At 47.7% G+C, this 19,728-nt stretch overlaps 6 protein-coding genes across 6 annotated transcripts; 3 read left to right on the top strand and 3 right to left on the bottom strand.

Moving 5' to 3' along the window:
• The first annotated feature begins 66 nt into the window (after window positions 1-66).
• SPPG_03837 (uncharacterized protein) lies at window positions 67-3,352 on the top strand. The gene is made up of 5 exons (XM_016752084.1): window positions 67-1,422; window positions 1,486-1,794; window positions 1,861-1,965; window positions 2,036-2,807; window positions 2,871-3,352. The coding sequence occupies exons 1-5, from the start codon at window positions 292-294 to the stop codon at window positions 3,020-3,022; spliced, it is 2,469 nt and encodes an 822-aa protein (XP_016608760.1). The 5' UTR covers window positions 67-291; the 3' UTR covers window positions 3,023-3,352.
• Window positions 3,256-6,792, bottom strand: SPPG_03836 (uncharacterized protein; the record flags this gene model as incomplete). The annotated part of the gene is made up of 9 exons (XM_016752083.1): window positions 3,256-4,492; window positions 4,654-5,000; window positions 5,085-5,641; window positions 5,716-5,846; window positions 5,911-6,076; window positions 6,151-6,256; window positions 6,321-6,514; window positions 6,569-6,685; window positions 6,747-6,792. The coding sequence occupies 9 exons, from the start codon at window positions 6,790-6,792 to the stop codon at window positions 3,256-3,258; spliced, it is 2,901 nt and encodes a 966-aa protein (XP_016608759.1).
• Window positions 6,793-6,906: 114 nt separating this feature from the next.
• Window positions 6,907-8,482, top strand: SPPG_09152 (transcription initiation factor IIA large subunit). The gene is made up of 8 exons (XM_016757309.1): window positions 6,907-7,041; window positions 7,153-7,254; window positions 7,351-7,543; window positions 7,612-7,715; window positions 7,770-7,916; window positions 7,974-8,072; window positions 8,153-8,236; window positions 8,307-8,482. Exons 1-8 carry the CDS (start codon window positions 7,024-7,026, stop codon window positions 8,328-8,330), a joined length of 771 nt encoding a protein of 256 aa, XP_016608758.1. The 5' UTR covers window positions 6,907-7,023; the 3' UTR covers window positions 8,331-8,482.
• Window positions 8,483-8,612: 130 nt separating this feature from the next.
• On the top strand, window positions 8,613-12,162 carry SPPG_09151 (ubiquitin-specific protease UBP14). The gene is made up of 16 exons (XM_016757308.1): window positions 8,613-8,794; window positions 8,890-9,033; window positions 9,115-9,252; window positions 9,323-9,464; window positions 9,531-9,719; window positions 9,774-9,892; window positions 9,963-10,072; window positions 10,130-10,186; window positions 10,253-10,484; window positions 10,546-10,871; window positions 10,937-11,025; window positions 11,105-11,200; window positions 11,275-11,433; window positions 11,498-11,616; window positions 11,693-11,771; window positions 11,837-12,162. Exons 1-16 carry the CDS (start codon window positions 8,696-8,698, stop codon window positions 12,052-12,054), a joined length of 2,316 nt encoding a protein of 771 aa, XP_016608757.1. The 5' UTR covers window positions 8,613-8,695; the 3' UTR covers window positions 12,055-12,162.
• Window positions 12,109-15,369, bottom strand: SPPG_03834 (uncharacterized protein). Its single transcript, XM_016752082.1, has 12 exons — window positions 15,055-15,369; window positions 14,854-14,988; window positions 14,668-14,766; window positions 14,411-14,601; window positions 14,227-14,355; window positions 13,882-14,157; window positions 13,484-13,817; window positions 13,232-13,414; window positions 12,943-13,167; window positions 12,762-12,883; window positions 12,608-12,696; window positions 12,109-12,538 (listed from the first exon to the last, which is right to left on the bottom strand). The coding sequence occupies exons 1-12, from the start codon at window positions 15,139-15,141 to the stop codon at window positions 12,369-12,371; spliced, it is 2,040 nt and encodes a 679-aa protein (XP_016608756.1). The 5' UTR covers window positions 15,142-15,369; the 3' UTR covers window positions 12,109-12,368.
• Window positions 15,370-15,858: 489 nt separating this feature from the next.
• SPPG_09150 (uncharacterized protein) lies at window positions 15,859-19,618 on the bottom strand (the record flags this gene model as incomplete). Its single annotated transcript, XM_016757307.1, has 12 exons — window positions 15,859-16,331; window positions 16,391-17,127; window positions 17,184-17,276; window positions 17,346-17,711; window positions 17,784-18,119; window positions 18,199-18,387; window positions 18,464-18,619; window positions 18,685-18,760; window positions 18,825-18,875; window positions 18,954-19,033; window positions 19,124-19,346; window positions 19,418-19,618. 12 exons carry the CDS (start codon window positions 19,616-19,618, stop codon window positions 16,011-16,013), a joined length of 2,829 nt encoding a protein of 942 aa, XP_016608755.1. The 3' UTR covers window positions 15,859-16,010.
• Between the last annotated feature and the right edge of the window lie 110 nt (window positions 19,619-19,728).

The raw sequence follows: 19,728 nt of genomic DNA, 5'->3' as shown, positions 1-19,728 counted from the left end.
CCCTGAGACTAGCCAAAAGCCGCCCATTTTGCCCCCCAAAAAGCAAACCACAGCCATCCGAAATACGTTCCAACCACCTTCACGCCCATTGCCGCTGTTGGGCATCACGAACTTGTTTGTTGCTCGCAACGCTCCCCCATCCCACAGCCCGACTCACGAGTAAGCATATCTCCATTCCGCGCGAGGTCAATCTCATTCCATACCCTCGTTGACGCATCCGGCAAATTGCTATTGTTTTACCACATTTGGAGGCGGATCTACATTGTGTGAGAACATACATTGAACAAGTATATGGACGGCGTCGAAGTGAGGAGGGCCGCTTCAACAGGCGCTGCATCGAGTTCTGCAGGCAGTGGTACCAGGGGAGGGGAAAATGGAGGGGACGATGGATCACGAGGGTCGAGACGAAATAGAATTTTCCGGGACGCACGAGTGAATGCCAACTATCAACCATCGGGCCTGGCAAGAGCTGCATTTATTGCGGCATCCAATGGTGTCCCGCTTGGCAACAATGTAACATCGCCATCCTCAGACCGACGGTATTCGGTGGCGGCGTTATGGTCTATGGCTGCTGAAAACGATGTAGAAGTGGACGATGAGCTGACAAAGGCACAACGACGGCTGCGAGAGTTGAAGACTCGGATATCTGCACAGTCCAAGAAGAATTTCTTACTGGAACGAGATGTTCGGTATCTTGACAGTCGGATAGCCCTTTTGATTCAAAACCGCATGGCTTTGGATGAACAACAAGAAGTCGCTAGTCATTTGGAAGAGATCGATGCATCGGAAGGATTTCTACCAGATGACCGTAAACGGCAGCTTTATGGAAATCTCTTTTTCCTCCTGCAATCTGAACCTCGGCATATTGCAACTCTCGCTCGATTGGTCACCTTGTCGGAAATCGACACCCTCCTGCAAACAGTAATGTTTACAATATATGGAAACCAATACGACTCTCGAGAAGAGTATCTTCTACTATCCATGTTCCAAAATGTCCTTGCCGCACAATTCGAAACTGCTACTGAGTTTGGCAGCTTACTTCGCGCAAACACGCCTGTTTCTCGGATGATGACAACGTACACAAGGCGAGGGCCCGGACAAACATATCTTAAACATGTCCTGTCGGAGCGGATCAACAATCTGATCGAGCATCAAGATTTGGACTTGGAAATCAATCCGCTGAAAGTATATGAACAAATGATAAGTGATATCGAAGCAGAAACGGGAGAGCCATGCGACCTACCCCGGGGTATCTCTCAAGAGGAGGCACAGCAAAACCCGGACGTTCAGGCCATCATTGCTCCACGCTTGACAACGCTGATGGAGATCACAGAGTCTTTTTTAACGACAATCATCGCGTCCCTTGATCAGGTGCCTTATGGAATTCGATGGATCTGCAAGCAAATCCGATCATTGACTAAGGTTTGTCGCAGCGAAAATGTAGCCAAATGTGTTGTTCTTGTTATTGATGCTTACTGGAAATAGCGAAAATACCCTGAAGCTACAGAGTTCAACATATGTTCGCTCATTGGAGGTTTCTTTTTCCTTCGCTTTGTGAATCCGGCTATCGTCACACCCAACGCGTACATGCTCGTAGAGAGCAATCCGAAGAAGAACCCTAGACGTACCTTGACCCTCGTAGCCAAACTGCTGCAAAATCTTGCCAACAAACCAACCTATTCGAAAGAGGGATACATGATCTCGCTAAATCCTTTTGTGGAGGAAAACAAGTCGCGTATCAATAAGTTCCTCAATGACCTGTGTGAAGTTGGAGACTTTTATGAAGCATTGGAGGTATGTGATGAGACATCTGACGTGGGTGGCTCATGGCATATCTAAGCGATACTCACGTTGTTCTAGATGGATCAATATATAGCGTTGTCCAAAAAGGATATCATGCTGAACATTACGCTAAACGAAATTTACAACACGCACGCACTCCTCGTTCAGCATCGTGATGCTCTGGTATGGCCGTCCCCTGATCGGTTAAGATTGTGTGCAATCGCTAACTCTGTGCTCCTATTTGCCTTGACAGTGTCCAAGCGAAAAGCACCATCTCCGCATTTGTCTTAATGATCTCGGGCCTGCACCATCCCAAGTTCCGCGTGCGGAAAACAAAGCCATCGTGTTGCCCCTATTTTCACGCTGGGAACAACCAATCACTGACATTCCATCAGCAATGGCTGATAGCGAACTCACACAGGGCGACATCCTCTACATGGACACCAAAGCACTTTTTGTTCAAATTCTCCGAACCATGCCGGTTCTTGCGGCAGCGGCGGTCAATTCATCATCGAATGGCAGCACTGCGATTAACCTTCCCCGCGTAGCTGAAACCGCTGCTACGTCCCGAGACCCGACTTTGGTCAAAAAGGGAATTAAAGTGCGCGAAATGCTCCGTCAGCTGGAGGAGATGCAGGTCGTAGATCGTGCTGATGGACATGCCTTGATGTGCGAAGAAGTGCGCCAAGAACTGGTGCATCTCGGTAACCTGCGAGAAAAGGTTGATAAGGAGATTGCAAGTTTGGAAATTGTTTACAAGACTATCCTTGATCACAACAACTACCTGCGAAGTCAGCTCGAGAGTTATAAAGCGTACCTACAAAACGTGCGAATACAAAGCGGGCTAGTGAATACAAAGAGCTCTAAAGGACAGGTTCAAGGACCATATAAGTTTAGTCACTCGCAGCTGGAAAAGGACGGGATAATCGTGGAGAGCAATGTCCCAGATAACAGGCGGGCAAATATTTTCTTCAATATTATGTCGCCTGTTCCTGGAACATTCATTATTGCGCTACACTATAAAGGTAAGATACGTTGATCAGCCGATGGTCCTTCCAAGAGAGGCGCTGACCTTATTCTGTGCTCAGGACGCGAAAAGGCTATTCTTGAAATGGACCTCAAATTGGATGACCTCCTAGAAAAACAGCAAATGGGCGTGCAGCTTTTGGATTTAGAATACGTTCAGTTGAGCGTTAACAGAATTCTGTCGCTTCTCAACAAGACATTCTTGAAGCGATAGTGGATAGCAACGAATAATAAAGATTCGCAACCAGACAATTAAGGCAGACACGAAGGATTAGTAAATTTTGTAGTACCTAGGACTTGCTCAATTTTTGCTCAGTTAGTAGTAGCGACGGATATTGGTAATTCACGCAACACGGTAAAAAGCGGTCGGGCTGGAACCGGCCTTCAACTGCTAGAAGATCATAAAGCTTTTTCTTTTTCACTTTGTAACTTATACGTATTACTACGTCATGGGGGGCCACTGATCGGGTCTTTCTCTGCAACGGTTTGTAATGCTGCAGCAGTTTGAAACTGTGTAATCCAACTCGGTGGTTTTCCTACCCCATGCTGCCATTCCAAAAGTCTGTACAGCACTGCTTCGTAGCAGAATGCGTACTGCTCCAAAGTTTGTACCATGCTAACCCGGTGCTCCCTGAATTTCTCGACAGTGGCATGAACCACGTCCAGCTCTCCTCGAGCATCGTCGCCGTTCTCGAGTAACGTAATTACGCCATCAATGGCGCAGAACGTCCCTGTTCTCCCGCACCCCGCACTACAATGCACCACCATTGGTCCAGCTTCCGATTCTGCTTCAACTCTTGTCTGCAACTCCCGAGCCAAGTCCAATATGGCCAGGACGCTTTGTGGACTGCTAGCTTTATGATCCGGCCATGCCACGAAGTGTAACTGCCAGACTCGCCGTCTCTTCTCGCGATCATTTCCGGTTGCGATTTCCATCTGCCGCAGCATGACATCTCCACCCGATAGATTTTGCTCTTGCACTAATTTGACAGAAATTCCGCTAATATTCTCAAACTCCAGCTCTTCACCCTCTTGACTGGGCCAATATCGATGGCACTTGATTCGCCCTCTTTCTTCCTCTTTTGTGAGCATGATAATCAGCCCTGAACGCTGCTCCCATACCATCTGCCAGAAGTCGCCAAAAGTATTGGACATCGGCCCCTGTGAAACAATGTAGCTTCTTGTTCCCGGTAATCCTTGCACGTGGCTTGCATTGATGTAATCGCTCAATTCCGGCGCCGATGCCTCGCCTAATACCACGCGGGTACGATCATATGGAATGATATCGTAGTATCTATTTCGTCGCATATGTTGCCGCTGTTGAGCAACGACAAGGCTATACGGGTGGTCCGAAATGCGACCGCCCTCGCGGATACGAGTAACTTCGTGGGAGTCAATTTCTTGATACTCTTCCCGTAAGATTGAAGGTATCGCTGGACCGGAGTCGAGTAGCCGCTGTAGCCAAGGGGGAACATTCTGTGGCTCCAGCATATTCCCCACAGAGACAATATTATCGCTAAATTGCGTTCCTGCGGACATTGGTGACGCAGGTATAAAAACGGGAATGGAAAAGCCTGTTGTGTCGAGTTTTGGTGGTTGAAGAGATGGTGTGTTTTCGCGAAGCTTAACGGATTCTGCAGAAGCAGAAGAGGATCGACGACTAGCCAGTGATCGTTTCGATGGACTGTTGGAATACTGTTTTAGCCTACGTTTTATAAACACTTGTCCTTCACAAGAATGGCGGTGATCAGCGAACACTTTGTACGATCCAAAATATCCACTGGTCCAGTCTCTCCCCACGCACCGGCGCCTCTGGCCCCTTACAGCATTCGAAGAAAGACTCACCTGCCCTCCTCAGTTACAGAAGGTCCCGGCACCGATAGAAATTCACCTGTCCTGTTCTGATGTCTATCAGTATCTACCCATGACCCGTCGGTCACAACTGTCTCTCCCAACGGCGAAGGGCTCTGCGCTTCGTGGAAGACCACGTCTGGAGGTGATACACTATTGGAAGTAAGTGAGGATGATCTCGGGACAATCCGGACAGGTGATGATGATCTGAAAGAAGGTGATTGAATCTTGCCAATTGAAGAGCCCATCCACTTTTTAGACTGCTCAAGTGTGCGGGCACGAGCAAAGTCGTTCGACCAAGTGCACAATGCCCTGTGTCGTTGCCCACCGTGACGGGAGAGCTGAAACATCGAGATTTGATTCGAATGTGATATCAATTCAAGTCATTTGTTTATAATCGAAAATTACTTCATAATCCATATGACCAAAGCCAAAAGTATGCAAAAACCTGTCAGAAATGAATACAACGCCGACGTTCCTTTTCCGTCTTCCTTTCCCCTCATTGTACTAATAATCCTCTCTAACTCGTCAATTAATGCTTCCGAAGAAAACTTCTCCTCCACCAGCGTCTTTCCCTTGCTTCCCAAATCTTCCTTCCTCACAACCCCAGTCGCCAGTTTGGCGATAGCATCGGCAAACTCAGTAGGATCCGGGTTACGCAAGAAGCCGGTTACACTGTCGACTACTGTCTCTGTTGGTCCTCCGTTATTGACAGCAATCACGGGCAGCCCAGCGTACATGGCTTCCACAGGAACAATTCCAAAGTGCTCCTCGCTGGGCGTATACAAGAGACAGAGGGACCTAGCCAAGAGAAACGTTCTCTGCTCATCATTGAAAGACGGGATAAACACTACTTGCGCGTCCTTCGGCGGCGGTTTCGATCCATGATTGTAAACATGCGTCAAAAATCCCATCTGAATAGCGAGCAGTTCTAATTCCTCCAAGTATTCCACGTTCTCTCTCACACGCGTATCATAACCCCCTAAATCCAATGTCATTATAGGCAATTGCATCAGCCCCAGTAGAAGGTCACCAACCTAGCACGTCCAAACGCACCTGCGACTATTAAGCGCAAAGTAGGAAATTTTCCTGGTATTTGTTCTCGTAAGCGCTCAAATGTATAAATTGCCAACTCGATATTCTTTTTTCTCTCGAAGCGGTTTATGGACAGAAGCAACTGCTGCTCGCTGAAGATGCGGACGGTGAATATTAGACCAAATGAAGACCAGAGAATATCCACGAAATGCGTACCTCATCAGCGGTATCACCGTTGGATCAGCTGTATTAACCTCCTTACAGTAAGACTTTAAAGGTACCCCTGGGTATAGAACGTCTGGCGCTTGTTTAATGGAGGGAAAAGCCCTCATGAAGACCCCTGCCGTAAATCTGCTATTGACAACAATCTTATCGGCCATCCCTAGAGAACGCTAACCAGAAGAATTTAAAAATCAAAGAAGAATTTGAGGATGGACATAAGCGGTCAAAACTGACTGGTAGTCTGCTCTTCTAGAAAGTCGACGGGTAGCCGGTATATTTTCTTCAGTAAGCTTTGCCGCTTAGTAAGAAGCTTATCCGGGAAATGACAATAGAATAGGATCTAATGCAAACATAAGCTCGTCAGGTTGTTCTAATCTCTAGTGTCGTCATATACACAGACGAACCTTGGCGTTCGCGAATCTCAAAACCGGTATAGAAGCCGATAACTGATCAACGACTAGCAAATCGTACTGTCCAGAATGACCCAAACATAGCGAGAATGAGAGCACAACGCTCCGTAATATGGCAAAAAGAATGTATCCTTTGCCAAACAGATGGCGCGGAAGCCAATCTCCAGCCACAGAAACTTTCAACGTCCCTAAATAACAAGTCAAGCACTGACGGAACTCGAAATATTATTTAAATCACACACCATCTCTGGTCTCTTGAAAGCAATGTGTTGGGTCATGATGCGACGTGTAAAGTACAACGCTATGGCCCCGTGATTGAAGCCCAACAGCCGCGTCGACGACTAGGCGCTCTGCACCGCCTTCTCGCGCAGGTTATTTAAGAACGCAATGTGCATAAAATTGACACTGAGGCCAGTTTACCTATTCCCAAATCCGGGTGAACAAAGGCGATTCGAAGCGGTGTCATGTGTCGTTTGAAGGATCTCTGCACTCGCTGGCTGCTGGTCTCCGAGTGTGATAGATCACGTGGTGTGGCTGTGTCACTATAAATGGGCGGGCTGTTTGGGCAGTATAAAAGCGAAAGTCGACTTAAGCTCCTTTCCATTTGGCGACACGAAGAAGAACCTTCCGAGAGTCGCCCACCTCTTCCTATTTCTAGTGCCTATTCTGTTAGAGTTCTTTTGTCACGTCAGCTAGCATGTCCAACCAGCTTGTGGTATGTTTTTGTGAGTTGTGGGCGAGATGTTGAGCTGGATTGGTTCCTGGAATCTGTAAAGAAACACCACGGAAATTAACACATCTCAACTCAATGTGCATCATTTCACAGCCTAGCGTATATACCTATGTCATCGACGAGGTCTGTGAAAAGGTTGCGCCAACCTTTGCTGAGATGGGCGTGGGACAAAACGTCCTTGCCGAACTGCGTCAGGTGGTTGTCCAATTGCATGCAGATTGTTAAGTCTTGTATTTGCAGCAACCTGCATATTAATGTTTGGATCTCTCTGTTACGACTTTGCGTTTCCAGACGTGGAAGCGTAAGATTGCGAGTATGCGAGTAGCCGATTTTGATTTCAAAGAATCGTTCGATGATGGCTACGGGGTGTACGATGGAGCTGGGGGCCAATATGGGACAGAGTATTACGGAGGAGATCATAATGATTCTTCATTTGCCGCTGCTGCTAACTTGGCAGCGCTGGCCTCGGGTGTGGGCGGAGACGGTATGTGCCCTTGATGATAAATATAGGACTTGTGAAGGTCAACGTCTTACGGAGCCCTATCGACACAGGGACAGCTCCAGATTCATATCATATCCCGCAAAATGACGGCGCTGGCGATGAGGCACAGGCAGAAACCTCGAAAGTGGTTGAAACGGCGCAACCATCACAAAGGGTACATCTAGCACTCACTTGATGTCAATTAGACCAATGCTGATAATGTTTACAGGAAATAGATGAATTAGTACAGCGCTTGTGGCAGGAGCGGCATCGCGCAGAGGGGGAGGCTGCAGAAGAACAGGGACGAGGTTCGCTTGCCAAGCAACGAATCCGGCAGCTGGATGGAGTTGATGACGACGATGATGAAGAAGATGAGGTGCTATCAATGTACCATGGGTCATTGGCCATCTAGTTCACTGACGTTAGAATACAGGATGATAACGAAGACGGCATCGGCTCCGATCTTGACGACGAAGATTCAGAGGACGAGACTGCGGATGTGTCCCATATAATTCTCTGCCAATATGAAAAGGTTAGACATCCAAAGGTTATAGATATGTGATGGACAGGGATTTGTCGGCCCGGCTCTAACAATGTTCCCACATCTGTCAGGTCAACCGCGTTAAAAACAAGTGGAAGTGTACACTAAAGGACGGTATTATCACCGTCAACGGAAGAGATTATGTCTTCAATAAGGTACCCTTGCGAAATTTTCCGTATAATGGATAGTTGCTAAATAGTAGCTAAATTTGTTGCTTGGCTTTAGGCGCAAGGCGATTTTGAGTGGTAGTGAACTTTTTTTCCTTTCATCTGTAATACTTGCTTTGGCAGAACTGCCTCGTCATTTGTGATTGCAACTTGCAGTCATTGTTTTGTAGATAAAGTTTCAGGCGGCGTGTGTTTAATAAAAGACCGTTTTTAATACAGTTCTGTTTACCTGCATCCTGTTTGTAGAAGTTGTAAGGCGCTTCCGTATGAAAGCAGATCGTTGCGTAAAGCAGTCACATCCGCGGTGGCAAGCAAACTTGAGGTTAGTCAGCATCCAAGCTGTCAGGAACAAAACTAGTCAACGCGTCATACTGTTGATATTCTCAGGTGTAGATCACCCAACGTCAACCCTTACGTTTTCCAATTGTTGACACAACTATAGCGAATATGGCTATCTGCTCCCACGCATCTTCCACCAAGTTAGTTCCCGCTACCGCAGCGAGTGAAGTTTACAAGGAGGAATGTACTCTTTGTTTTGACAGTCAGGTGCGTGAAGATGTTCAAGTGGGCATACGGTTAACCTGAACTACGGAGAGAAATACGTCTTGCTGACAAAGTGCATTTGTGGTTTGCAATACCAGGATCTTCCTCAGGGTATCGATGTTTGCTTGAGCTGTTTCAATGGAGGGTGTTTGAGCAACGATCGAGGACATGGCCGGCTACATTTTCAAAAGACTAGTCATCCACTAGCTTTGAACATTAAACGCATCGCAAAGGCCAAAAAGGTATGCTAGAATGCCTCGCACGATGATGAAATTATGACCTTCCGGACTTGAAGAGCTGCAGTCACTGATACCTGAATTAAGAGAGACGGAACTCCACCCCCTGCAAAGATGACAAAACTTGCGATTGAGGAAGAAAGAGAAGAGGATCTGTTCGATTTTTTGACGACGGTAAAGTGCTACGCATGCGGGGAAGCTGAAGTTGACCGAAGTGCTGGGAATGTTGGTACACACGTAAATCATGTTTGTAATACGAAACATGCGCTAAGTATCTTTTTCACACCCTGCGAAGATTCCTGTGGTTGTGGACTCCGTCATGATGGCACTTTCCGCAAAAAAGCAATCTGAAGTAAAGGCATGGCAAGAGGAAATTACATCGTGTACACACACGGAAAATCTTAAGCAAGGAGAGCCGCGTCTACTGGAGGCAAATAGTAAGCGCGAACCGGACCGATCTGATGGTGCACGGAAAGCCTAACCTTTTGTTCTCATTTGATTAGCTTTGGCACATTGTAACAAATGTGATCTGAAAGAGAACCTCTGGCTCTGCTTAACTTGCGGCAATCTTGGCTGTGGCCGCCAGCAGTTTGGTGGCATAGGTGGAAATGGACATGGCATGCAACATTATGAGGAAACAATGCATCCCGTGTCGGTTAAACTTGGGACAATTACGCCAGAAGGAACTGCAGGTGAGACCCAACCTTTGTGTCTGCAGGGATTGATGTAAACTGACAGTTTGGTAGATGTATTTTGCTATCAGTGTGGCGAAGACCGCTTGGATCCACATTTGGGGAAGCATCTATCAACGTTTGGTATAAACTTAGCCAATCAGCAGAAAACAGAAAAAAGCATAACCGAGCTGGTAGGTCAGAGTATCGGAAAACATGTGGGTTAAGTCTCATTAATCTCATTGTTTGCTAATCCACTGACAGCAACTGGAGCAAAATCTCAAGTTTGACTTCAGTATGACTACGGAGGATGGGAAAATGCTGGAGCCTCTGTTTGGACCTGGTTACACCGGCCTTAAAAATCTAGGGAACAGGTAACCTGCGATATGCGTTGTGCCCACCAGGCTCCAGGCTCATTGTCGCATTTCTAGCTGTTACCTGGCGTCAGTGATGCAAGCTATTTTTTCCTTCCACCCGTTCGAGAACCGGTAAGGCTGGCGAAGATTCATTCTATCAATGAAGAAAGATGCAGAATCTCATTGGGACGACCGTAGATATCTGGGAATTGGCCAGGACCACGTGGCCACGTGCCGGGAAAGGCCAGCACATTGCTATCACTGCCAAATGGCCAAACTTGCGGACGGCTTACTCAGTGGTCGCTATTCACAACCTAAGGAAACCATAAGCGAGGACGGCGAGCAACGCGGCCAAGATGGCATTGCTCCATCAATGTTTAAGACCTTTATTGGAAAGGGCCACCCTGAGTTTTCGACAATGAGGCAGCAGGTATGTCTACAGTGGCCCCGCAACCTTGTTTCGCAGTGCATGTCAACAATTGTAACATTAGGACGCGCAAGAGTTCTTCCAGCACCTTCTTTCCGTCGTTGAACAAAAAGAGCGAGCTGGTGGTGTAGATCCATCTTCCATCTTTCAATTTACCGTTGAACACCGGTTACAATGTCTACAATGCCAGCGCGTGAGGTATCGGACTGAGAAAAACAGTTCTTTAACGCTGCGCGTGCCAGCAAAGAAAGTGGAAGATGGGGACTTAACAGAGGCAGACAAACCGCAGTATATGCCCGTTTCCTTCGACGAATGTCTTGCGACGGTCTTCAACGATGACATCAGAGATTACAAATGCCCACATGATAACGGCGATACTAATGCTACTTTGTAAGAGTAAAGAAATGCTGTTTATAGTTTGTTATATCCTCACCTTTTGCATTTGTATTATGCAGCACGACGAGATTTAGCACGTTTCCAGATACCTTGGTCTGCACAATGAGCCGTTTTGTACTCGGAACTGGTTGGGTTATGGAGAAACTAAGTAGGTGCTATCCGCAGGACAATTTCCATATGTTCCGAATCGGTTTTTATTAAATGACACACTGCTCTCTCTACTGCAGACGCGCCAATAACCGCACCGCTTGAACTGGACCTGGAGCGACTGCGTGGTCACGGACAGCAAGAGGGCGAAGAGCTCTTGCCGGAGGAAGCGGAAGGTAATGGCTTTCGATTTTGAGTCTTTCTGATTTTTGTATCATAACTCATTCATTTCCCGAATCTTACCGCACAGGCAGCAATGACGCAGGCCCACAAGTCGACCCAATTGCCATGAGCCAGCTGATGGCTATGGGATTCCCCGAAGTGCGATGCACCAAGGCCATATTAGCGACGGGCAATAATGGGGCCGAGATAGCCATGAGTTGGTTGTTTGAACATATGGATGATCCAGGTATTTCGAACTTGCGTTCACGTATAATTGTGGCCCCAAGTTAAAAAATGGCCTTTCGCATTAGACATAGACACACCTGTTAGTCTCAATGAACGCAAATCTGGTGCGTCGGAGGCGGAGATCCAGCAACTTACGGATATGGGCTTTACGGTGGGGCAAGCAAAGCGTGCGCTCAAAGAAACGGTATGGGTGCTGATATATTTGCTTTTGAATGATTTGTTTTCGTCGGTGCTGATGTTTATTCTGTTGTTTCCATTAGGACAACAACATGGAGCGTGCAGTAGATTGGCTTTTCAGCCATGCGGACGCCATGGATGCGGATGAAACCGAAACGTCTGGTAGGTTCACAATGGTCGGCTAGCATAGCGTGTTTGAGAACTGAAATATGCATTCTCCTCGGCAGCAACGGGAACCACTCCCCAACCGGACATGCGTCCAGCCAAGTACCGCCTAACTGCCTTCATTTCTCACAAGGGTACTTCCGCGCACTGTGGACATTACGTTGCTCATGTATACCGGGATGGGCGGTGGGTGCTGTACAATGATAATAAGGTGGTGGAGGTACCAGATGTAGGGAAAGCGGTTGGGGAGGCGTACATGTATTTTTATACCCGTGTTTGAATGCTTTCCAATCAACACGGCATGAGAAATGCGATTCCAATCAACATGCTAGAGTATAGTATGTACATTTCATTTATTAGTGTCCTAGATCCTCTCGCCAGCTATTACATTCAACTCTATGATTACAATGCCCATATCCTCAGTACATTTACATCCACTTCTCCAGGAATTGTATGCTGTCGCACGTCCTATCTCAAATTCACATCACAAGTATGCACAGAAAAATCCAAAGATCACAAAAACAAATAACCAAGGGGTCCTCCTGAATAGTACACGCATCTACCCATGGTTCCTCGTCCGTTTCGTAGCCCTCTTTACGTCTCTGACTTCGTCATTTCCGCTAAGGCCTCCTGAACCCTCTCCTTGACCTTGGCTAATTCCATACCCCGATCGATTTTAACAAATGTCCCAATGTCGAGGATGGACAATTTGCACCACTCTGGTGCGACGTCTGCGAGAAGCCCGACGTGCTCGCGGCTTTCCGCTATGTTTCAAGAGAAGATGATGAGTTCAAAATAAGCTTGCAATGCTCTTCAAGCAATTTGATGGGCACCTTCAGACAATGCAGATCTTAAACTCGTCGCAAGATGGCTTGTTACATCGCTCAGTGACATCACATTTTTCCCAGCAGAAACATACAGGCTGGATCGTGTGCATACACATCAGCGGAGATTTACAAGAACCACGCATCTGGCGCACCAACTTACAAATTTAGAGCTTGGGCCAAGTCTCCCAGTCTCGATAACATGGCTTTCTTTCTTATCTCCTCAGGAGTCAGCTTCTTGGAGTACATCTCCGATTCCATCTTCTTCCGTTCCTTCTCTCGTATCTGAGACCAAGCACACAGTATTAATATTGATCCTAATCCAATCGGCCAATGCGGCATACCCTTTCGAGGAGTGCCGCAGCTCGAGATTTTGGTTTAGTCGGCGGACCAGACGTAGCCGGTAAGGGATCTGCCGGTATAAGCGGCAGAGGACTGGCTTGATCCTGACGGCCAGCAGAGCCGTCTTTGCTCATGGAAACGTGTTCCTTGCCTTCTTCTGACTTTTTGGGGCTATGATTTTCTGGAGGGATATCTCCTTGTGCGGGACTCGTCGCGTCATGAGACGCCTAAAATGATTTTGGGGCTAAGAACAGAAGACATAATACGGAGACAGCGACGGAACCAAACTACCTTACTAGCCTCGTTCGCTCGTTTTCGCGCGACCGTCCTAAAATCTGGTGTCTCTTCCTTCAATTCTGGCATTTCAGCAGGTGTAATATCCGGTACAGCGCCTAGATTGAACTGAGGATGCCATGCGCGCAGTTCTCCTTCTTTGGCTGCGTTCATTGTGTATGGCAGCGTCCCCAAAAATTTCTGTCGCAGAAAGGTCTTAGGAGTTGCGCCGAATGCGGAGGCACAATTTGGTATGTCGTTTCGCCTCACCTCATGTTCAATATGCACCCGTTCCAATAACCTCTTGTGAAATTCGTTCCTGCGTTCGCCCATGCTCCTACTCGCTCCTGCAGCTTTATTCCGCATTGCAACACTATCTACAGCGGATGCGCTCGGCGCCACCAGTGTGCCGCCCCGGATGATTGAGGGTGAATCTCCCGCACTCCCTGGTGCGGCCTGACTGGCGATCTCCTCGTTTTCATCGGGAATGTCAATGCAAACAGATGCCACCTTGACGCCTCTATCAACAGTTTGGACCGCTTTATACCTATACGCCTCGGGGTACACCGCTCTGATTTGGGCCAGGTTCCGAAGTTCAAAATTCCTAAAAAAGATAAAACTTCTAGCTTAGTTGCCACTTACAGGTTACAGGGTTCAGCCTAAGGTACCTGTGGCACATGTTTTCAACAGCTTTCCGAATCTTGTGGTATACACAAGGCTGGTCTCTTCCCTTCATAAACATAATGGTATACTCGAGTCCGTGGAACATCTTCTCTAATAGCTCGTATTTGCTGGGCAGTATGAGCTTCCTCCCCGGAGTTATCAGATGCCGGTATCTTCGGTATGCAGGCCCTCGCCTGCTAGATGGAGACCCATCAATATCCTTCGAAGATGTCGCTAAAATGATGGGTCCACTCGGAGACGAGACAGGTGTGGCTAAAAATCTATAAATGGCACGTCAGGACCACAGAACAGTACGAGAAATTCTTCCGCACAGGGATAAAAAAACACACTTGAGGGTGGTGGGAGATTCGCGCGGATCATGCACTTCAGGTACTTTCTCCGACGTAGGGGAAGGAAGGGGCGACCGGACTCGCGGTCGGTCAATTCTGACAAATGATAGGGAAGACGGTGTTTGGCGACTGCCCTGTTGTCAGATGCAACCTCAGCTTATACCGAGCGACCAAACAAGTTTACCTGGCTGCTTTTCTCGCTGGTGTTCTTGGGATCTCCCCTGAGCTCAGCTGAGAACTATCTGTCTTGCAAATTTGATCAGAGTGCTCGCGCATAGAAATCGCTGCACTTTTTCCTTTTATACTTGTCGCGTCTCTGATGATGGCCTGATCGTCCATCGTTCCTATTGTGGGATCAGTATCCACGCTGGAGATCTTTCCGCGACTTGGTTAATGGGTGGGAAAGGTTATGGTTTAATTTCACGCACTGAGATGTTTTACCTCATCCGCTTGAAGGTGAACCGACGTATCCACCTTCGTTTTCTTTGGCGTCCTGAAGACGGTCATCTCTGTCCGCTGCTCGGCAGCATCACGCTGACGCTGTTGGATTATATGGATTAGACTACTATGGTTACCTTGACCAAATGGTGATAAAGCTGAAAAATGGCCGAACCCAAATCACCATACCTTTCCGCCAGTTTGCCCTGGGATTCTTTCTGTCTCGACAGTGCCTGCTGGGTCCACGACATTGGTCCCAAGACGAGGTTTCCTAAATATGGTTCGCGTAGGAGTGGCAATGACATTATCCACAGATTTCAGCGACTTTATAGCAGGAGTAAACTGATAAGACAATCTAGCAGGTGACATGAACATCGCGCGCCTCCTTACTTTGTCACGTCCTCCTGTATTCGGCTTTTTTGCAGATGGATAGAAGCTCTGCAAGGTAGCTGCTGGCGTGGTCCCGCCCTTGGTCATATTGGGGCAACCTTCAAACGAAGTGTTTGCGCCAATGGCTTGGAGATCCTCTGGGGAACGCTGTCCCCTCTATCGCCAACTCAGAGACGAGACGTTGTCACTATGTGTAGAAGTAACGCCACGGTTTTGACTACTGTAGTAAAGCTCCAGCCTACAAAGAAAGGCCACACAGGTATGCCGCAAGGGACAAAGTACTAATGAACACCTAGATGGAGAAAAGCTCAAACCACCAAGAACGCGTTGAACTTGATCTTAAAAGTCGAACTTGTCCGGACGCCATATTAGGCTAAATGACTTAGGTAATCCAAATCCAGGTTTGTCCTTCCATCTGGGCAATGCCGGTTCTTCTTTGCTAATAACCACTACATAAGCCTTTATCATATTCGGCAATTGAGTGTATTCGTCGATTATTTGGTTGGTACTATGGCAGTGGGCAGTACATCGTGGCCTATAAAAGGCCTTCCCTTTTTGTACTCGATATGTTTCTTCGTGCTCGACCTCCACTCCTTCGATCGTGCTCAAGTCTCTGTGAAAGGCCATTCAACCTCCCTTAATCTGGCAGACTGCTTGTTTTTGCCATGAATGCATGTATGCAATTCTCACCTACATGTCGGTCTTGCAGGAAGCGGGATTAGCACCCGGCTTTCAACCTGATATGGTGCCTCTCAGATCCAAAAACCATGTTGTGGTAAAGCGCTCAACTCTGTAGCGTGTAATGAATTTTTATTGGAGCCATGATTCACGATAAAGAGACAGTGTCTAGCAGATGCGACAAGCATAGCTTCGTTTGTACAATGATTGGAAGTCCTGGATGACCTCGAGTATAATCATTTTCGTGACGCTGATACATAGCGCCGCCCGCGTCCTATCTAAAAGCGTCCGCCGACAAGAACCTCAATATTCCACAAGTCAACACAGTATTGCCAAATTCCCCTCATAAAACCAGGCATCACCCGACCCCTTTGCCTATGTCCACCACTATTCGTATGGCGTGAGTTTTTGGCTGTCTTGTCATAAAGGACCGCGGTCGCAATTTGGACAGAAGGCAGCATCCCTTGAGAAACTTGAACATGCGCCCCTGGGAGGAGGATGAGGTAAGAGGTTGTTATTAGAGGATCTGACGATTCTGGCGACGTGGAAGCATCCCCTTCCTGCTGAGGTAGATATGAAAACGGGTGGACGGAGAGTGGCTGTAATCATGGTACATCAGGCATGAGCTCTTTGAATGAGGAACCAAGTAGGAACTCACGTATTGTATTATGCTTGTGGTCCCCGATCGTCCTCCACTTCTACGTCTCGGAGTTTTTGACTCCCCTTTGTGCTCCTCATCGTCCATATGTACCGTACGCAAAATCTGCCCTTCACGCAGGTTATACAGTTCCAAGCCCTCCGGATCCGTTTTCGCTTCTGCACCATCTGTAGCCGCTTTTCGGCGAGGAATTGACCCAATCGTATCCCCGGATCCCCGCGCTCTCGCACGACTTCGTAGTAATGCCTCACTCCCCGGCATTCCCGTCATTTCGAGCTCAACCTCGTAAATCTTCGGAGGCTCTTTAGGCATAATTGGTATCTCGCCTTCCCTCACCAATCTCAACAGCCGTAGTCGTTCTCGCATTCGACGAAGGAGGTACGTAGCAGACATACTTAGTAGCACAGATGACACAAATATCACCACAAACGTCGTAATGTCTTGCGAATCTATCCGAAATCCTGAGGAACCAGTTCCACTACCAGTTTCCTCTGGTACCCTTGTTTCGACTAGCAGAGTGAACTGTACGGCTGGTGGCTGTGTGAGTTGGCGCCTCTGATTTGCGGGAGCCGGGTAGCTGACACGGATAACGTAGTCTCCTGGTATCTGTCGGTAGTCTGACGCAAGGAGAACCAGAGTTCCAGTCACAGATGAAACAACCCCGATTGGCCGGATGGATATGATTGTGAGGTTGAGGTGAGCGCTAGAAGGGTTTGCAGAAACAGTGAAAAGTAGATCTTGGTAATGGAGGTCAGCATGATAAGACCGAAAAGATCTGAAAGATCTGCCCCACCTTTGTCTGGGGCATCGATGCTGGCTTTATAATCAACATATCCACCTAAAGAAACTGTTGCGTTTACTGGACTCGAAAGTTTCAAAGGGAGTCCTGCAATGCAAGCCCAGTACTACATTGAGCAATTTACTCAAGCATGCAAGAGATTAATTTTCAACTCACTCAGCGGGCATTGCGCAATGTTTTTTGACACTGCACCGGGGCAAGTCGCATTTCCCGCCATCGGCACCGTCGCAGTGCCTCCTCCAACATACACACACCGATCTCCACACCATCCGCAAAAGCTCCTGGCGAGACAGTCCGTGCAGTCATAGTAAAGCTCACACCACTGTTGCACGGCGCACGCATCTCTATCCTCGCGTGATGTCGTTGGTTTGAGACTGCTCGATGGCGCGGAAACGATATCGTTCAAGTTGAATCCATTGCTCCCGCCAGCTAGAAGCAGTGTACCATTGTTCGTGACTACCATCGAGTGACCTTTTCGACGAAAGGGAAAGCCCAATTGCTTGCCCACAATCTTGTTGCAGGCTGCAAAAGAGAGAGCACATGTAAGCATGATTTACAGAGATTTCGTTGCAATGTAGCAGATATTTTGCGTACCCAGGTCCAGCACTCTCACTGTCTCCGTAAAACATTCCATGTCAATATCATTCTGAACTAATAGAGGTCGTAAACCCCCAGTCACAACTCCCACATCGTCTCCGATATATTCACCACGATTCCAGATATTCATCGTGGTATAACTCTGCCATGCTCCAACGTACCATAGCCCTGCGTCGATGGAGTAGACGTAACTGGTATAGCCTAGTGTGGGTTCTCCTACATCAAACCGGTACCCTCCGATCAGGTGAAGCGTATTGGTAGCGGGGTGGTAAATGAGAGACGCTCCAAAAGTTTTGACTGGGGCCGATGGAAGCTGGGTCCACACACCTGCGACTGACACATATCCACATATATGAGACGAGAATAGTGGCTGATGCCAACTGATTGGCAACAATGAAGCAAATTAGCATACCAAGATCAAAGACATACGCTTCACGAGTTCCTCTTGTTGCGTCGTTGGTGTACCCACCAACTACGTATATCATAGGAGAACCGCCATTGCGCACTAGTGCAGTCGCAGCCCCGTTCAAGTTTCCGGGAGGCAAGTTTTTTCTGTCATTTATGTCGGAGCGTACTACAATGCGGTCCCAAGACTTTTTATCTACGACAGATAACAGCCGAATCAGCTATTCACGAACATCAGAACATTAAAAGCATTCAAACATAAAAGCATGTACCTGGGCGAAATCGCCAAAGATCATTATTTGAAATGCCGTTCGGATATGACCCACCGTACATTATGAGATTACCGTCATCGGTAACCCACGTCGAATGATACAGCCGGCCGACGGGCGCGCTACTCGTATTTGTTATCTGCTCCCACGTATTGGTAGCTGAATTACAGATATCAACGTCAGCCACGCTGTCATTGCATTCTGAGCAGCTCCCCTCGACTCACCTACATGGTAGGCAAACATATCGTTCAGTGGGGGTTGCCCGCGGATATCACTCTCACCAAACGTTATGTACATGGTCTAAAGGAAAAGGTCAACAATACGTCGTCTCGTGAGCATTGACGCAAAAGATCACATCACGCACATCTTGAGCTGGAGAATAGGCAGCAGAGTGAAACTCTCGTGGCGTAAAGGCCTGAAAGCCTGATGATGCTTCAATAATAAAGGGATATTATGATTATGTTCGTTGTGTTGCCTGTGAATAAAACCTTACAAAATTGGCAAAAATCTCCTCTGCGGTCACTTCCACACTGGCACACCCCTCCAAGGCACTGGTGCCCGCTGCAATCTGTGCTGTCGAAGCACATTTTGGTCCGCTCTATCAAGGGGCACACGGTCAACAACATGCCATCTGAGAATCAAGAAGCTCAAAAGTGAACGTACCCATGACCTTGAACATGGCAATAAACCCAGTTGTCGTAATGGCCACGTCCGATGTGAAGACGACCGTTATTGAGTTATTAGACGATGTGATTACGTCGTTGAAGCCCCTTTCCTTGCCCCTGTTTCCACATAAGTGTCCCAACTGTCTGGACTGGGTATCTGGTCCATCGTAGATATCAACAAAGTCCCAGCCGCATTCTGTGTGAAAGAACTCGAATTCGAGCTAGGTTCAGAAGCAACTGCTTTATATCAGATTGTCTCATGTGAGCAGACCATATATGTAACGATAACTACCGATATGATTTTCCCCTTATCAGCAACTATCTGCCACCGGCAATTCATTTGGTTCCGGTATTGAACATCCACAGGCGGCAAGGTCCAATCGGACGGTTGAACATTTGCAGGTACTTCTTTCCAATATGAGGTTATGTAACCGGTTGTCTGTCCGGTAATTGGCTGTAATCCGTCGCAGTAATGACCGGCCCTAGGATTCATCGATGTGCTCTCGCGACGTTGCAGGTGTTGAGGGGAGAGAGCGGCTTTGGTAGATATAGCACATGTTCGGGCAATAACAGACAGTATAAAGAAACTGATACAAATGATGA

This window comes from Spizellomyces punctatus (genome assembly GCF_000182565.1).
Source record: "Spizellomyces punctatus DAOM BR117 chromosome Unknown supercont1.6, whole genome shotgun sequence".
NCBI lineage: Eukaryota > Fungi > Chytridiomycota > Chytridiomycetes > Spizellomycetales > Spizellomycetaceae > Spizellomyces > Spizellomyces punctatus.
The sequence above is the reverse complement of the archived record's forward strand: the minus strand, read 5'-3'. Positions and strand labels throughout refer to the sequence as shown.

Excerpts from the sequence above, each read along its gene's own strand:
- SPPG_03834 (XM_016752082.1), bottom strand. The coding sequence starts at position 15,141 with ATGACCAAGGGCGGGACCACGCCAGCAGCTACCTTGCAGAGCTTCTAT. Across the intron at positions 14,158-14,226 it reads GAATCTCCCACCACCCTCAA|ATTTTTAGCCACACCTGTCT; the intron begins GTGTGTTTTTTT and ends TGCCATTTATAG. Across the intron at positions 12,884-12,942 it reads CTGCGGCACTCCTCGAAAGG|ATACGAGAGAAGGAACGGAA; the intron begins GTATGCCGCATT and ends GCTTGGTCTCAG.
- SPPG_09151 (XM_016757308.1), top strand. The coding sequence starts at position 8,696 with ATGGCTATCTGCTCCCACGCATCTTCCACCAAGTTAGTTCCCGCTACC. Across the intron at positions 9,034-9,114 it reads GCATCGCAAAGGCCAAAAAG|AGAGACGGAACTCCACCCCC; the intron begins GTATGCTAGAAT and ends ACCTGAATTAAG. Across the intron at positions 11,434-11,497 it reads TGAACATATGGATGATCCAG|ACATAGACACACCTGTTAGT; the intron begins GTATTTCGAACT and ends CTTTCGCATTAG.
- SPPG_09152 (XM_016757309.1), top strand. Across the intron at positions 7,917-7,973 it reads ACGATGATGAAGAAGATGAG|GATGATAACGAAGACGGCAT; the intron begins GTGCTATCAATG and ends GTTAGAATACAG. Across the intron at positions 8,073-8,152 it reads TTCTCTGCCAATATGAAAAG|GTCAACCGCGTTAAAAACAA; the intron begins GTTAGACATCCA and ends CACATCTGTCAG.
- SPPG_03837 (XM_016752084.1), top strand. The coding sequence starts at position 292 with ATGGACGGCGTCGAAGTGAGGAGGGCCGCTTCAACAGGCGCTGCATCG. Across the intron at positions 1,795-1,860 it reads ACTTTTATGAAGCATTGGAG|ATGGATCAATATATAGCGTT; the intron begins GTATGTGATGAG and ends ACGTTGTTCTAG. Across the intron at positions 1,966-2,035 it reads TTCAGCATCGTGATGCTCTG|TGTCCAAGCGAAAAGCACCA; the intron begins GTATGGCCGTCC and ends TTGCCTTGACAG.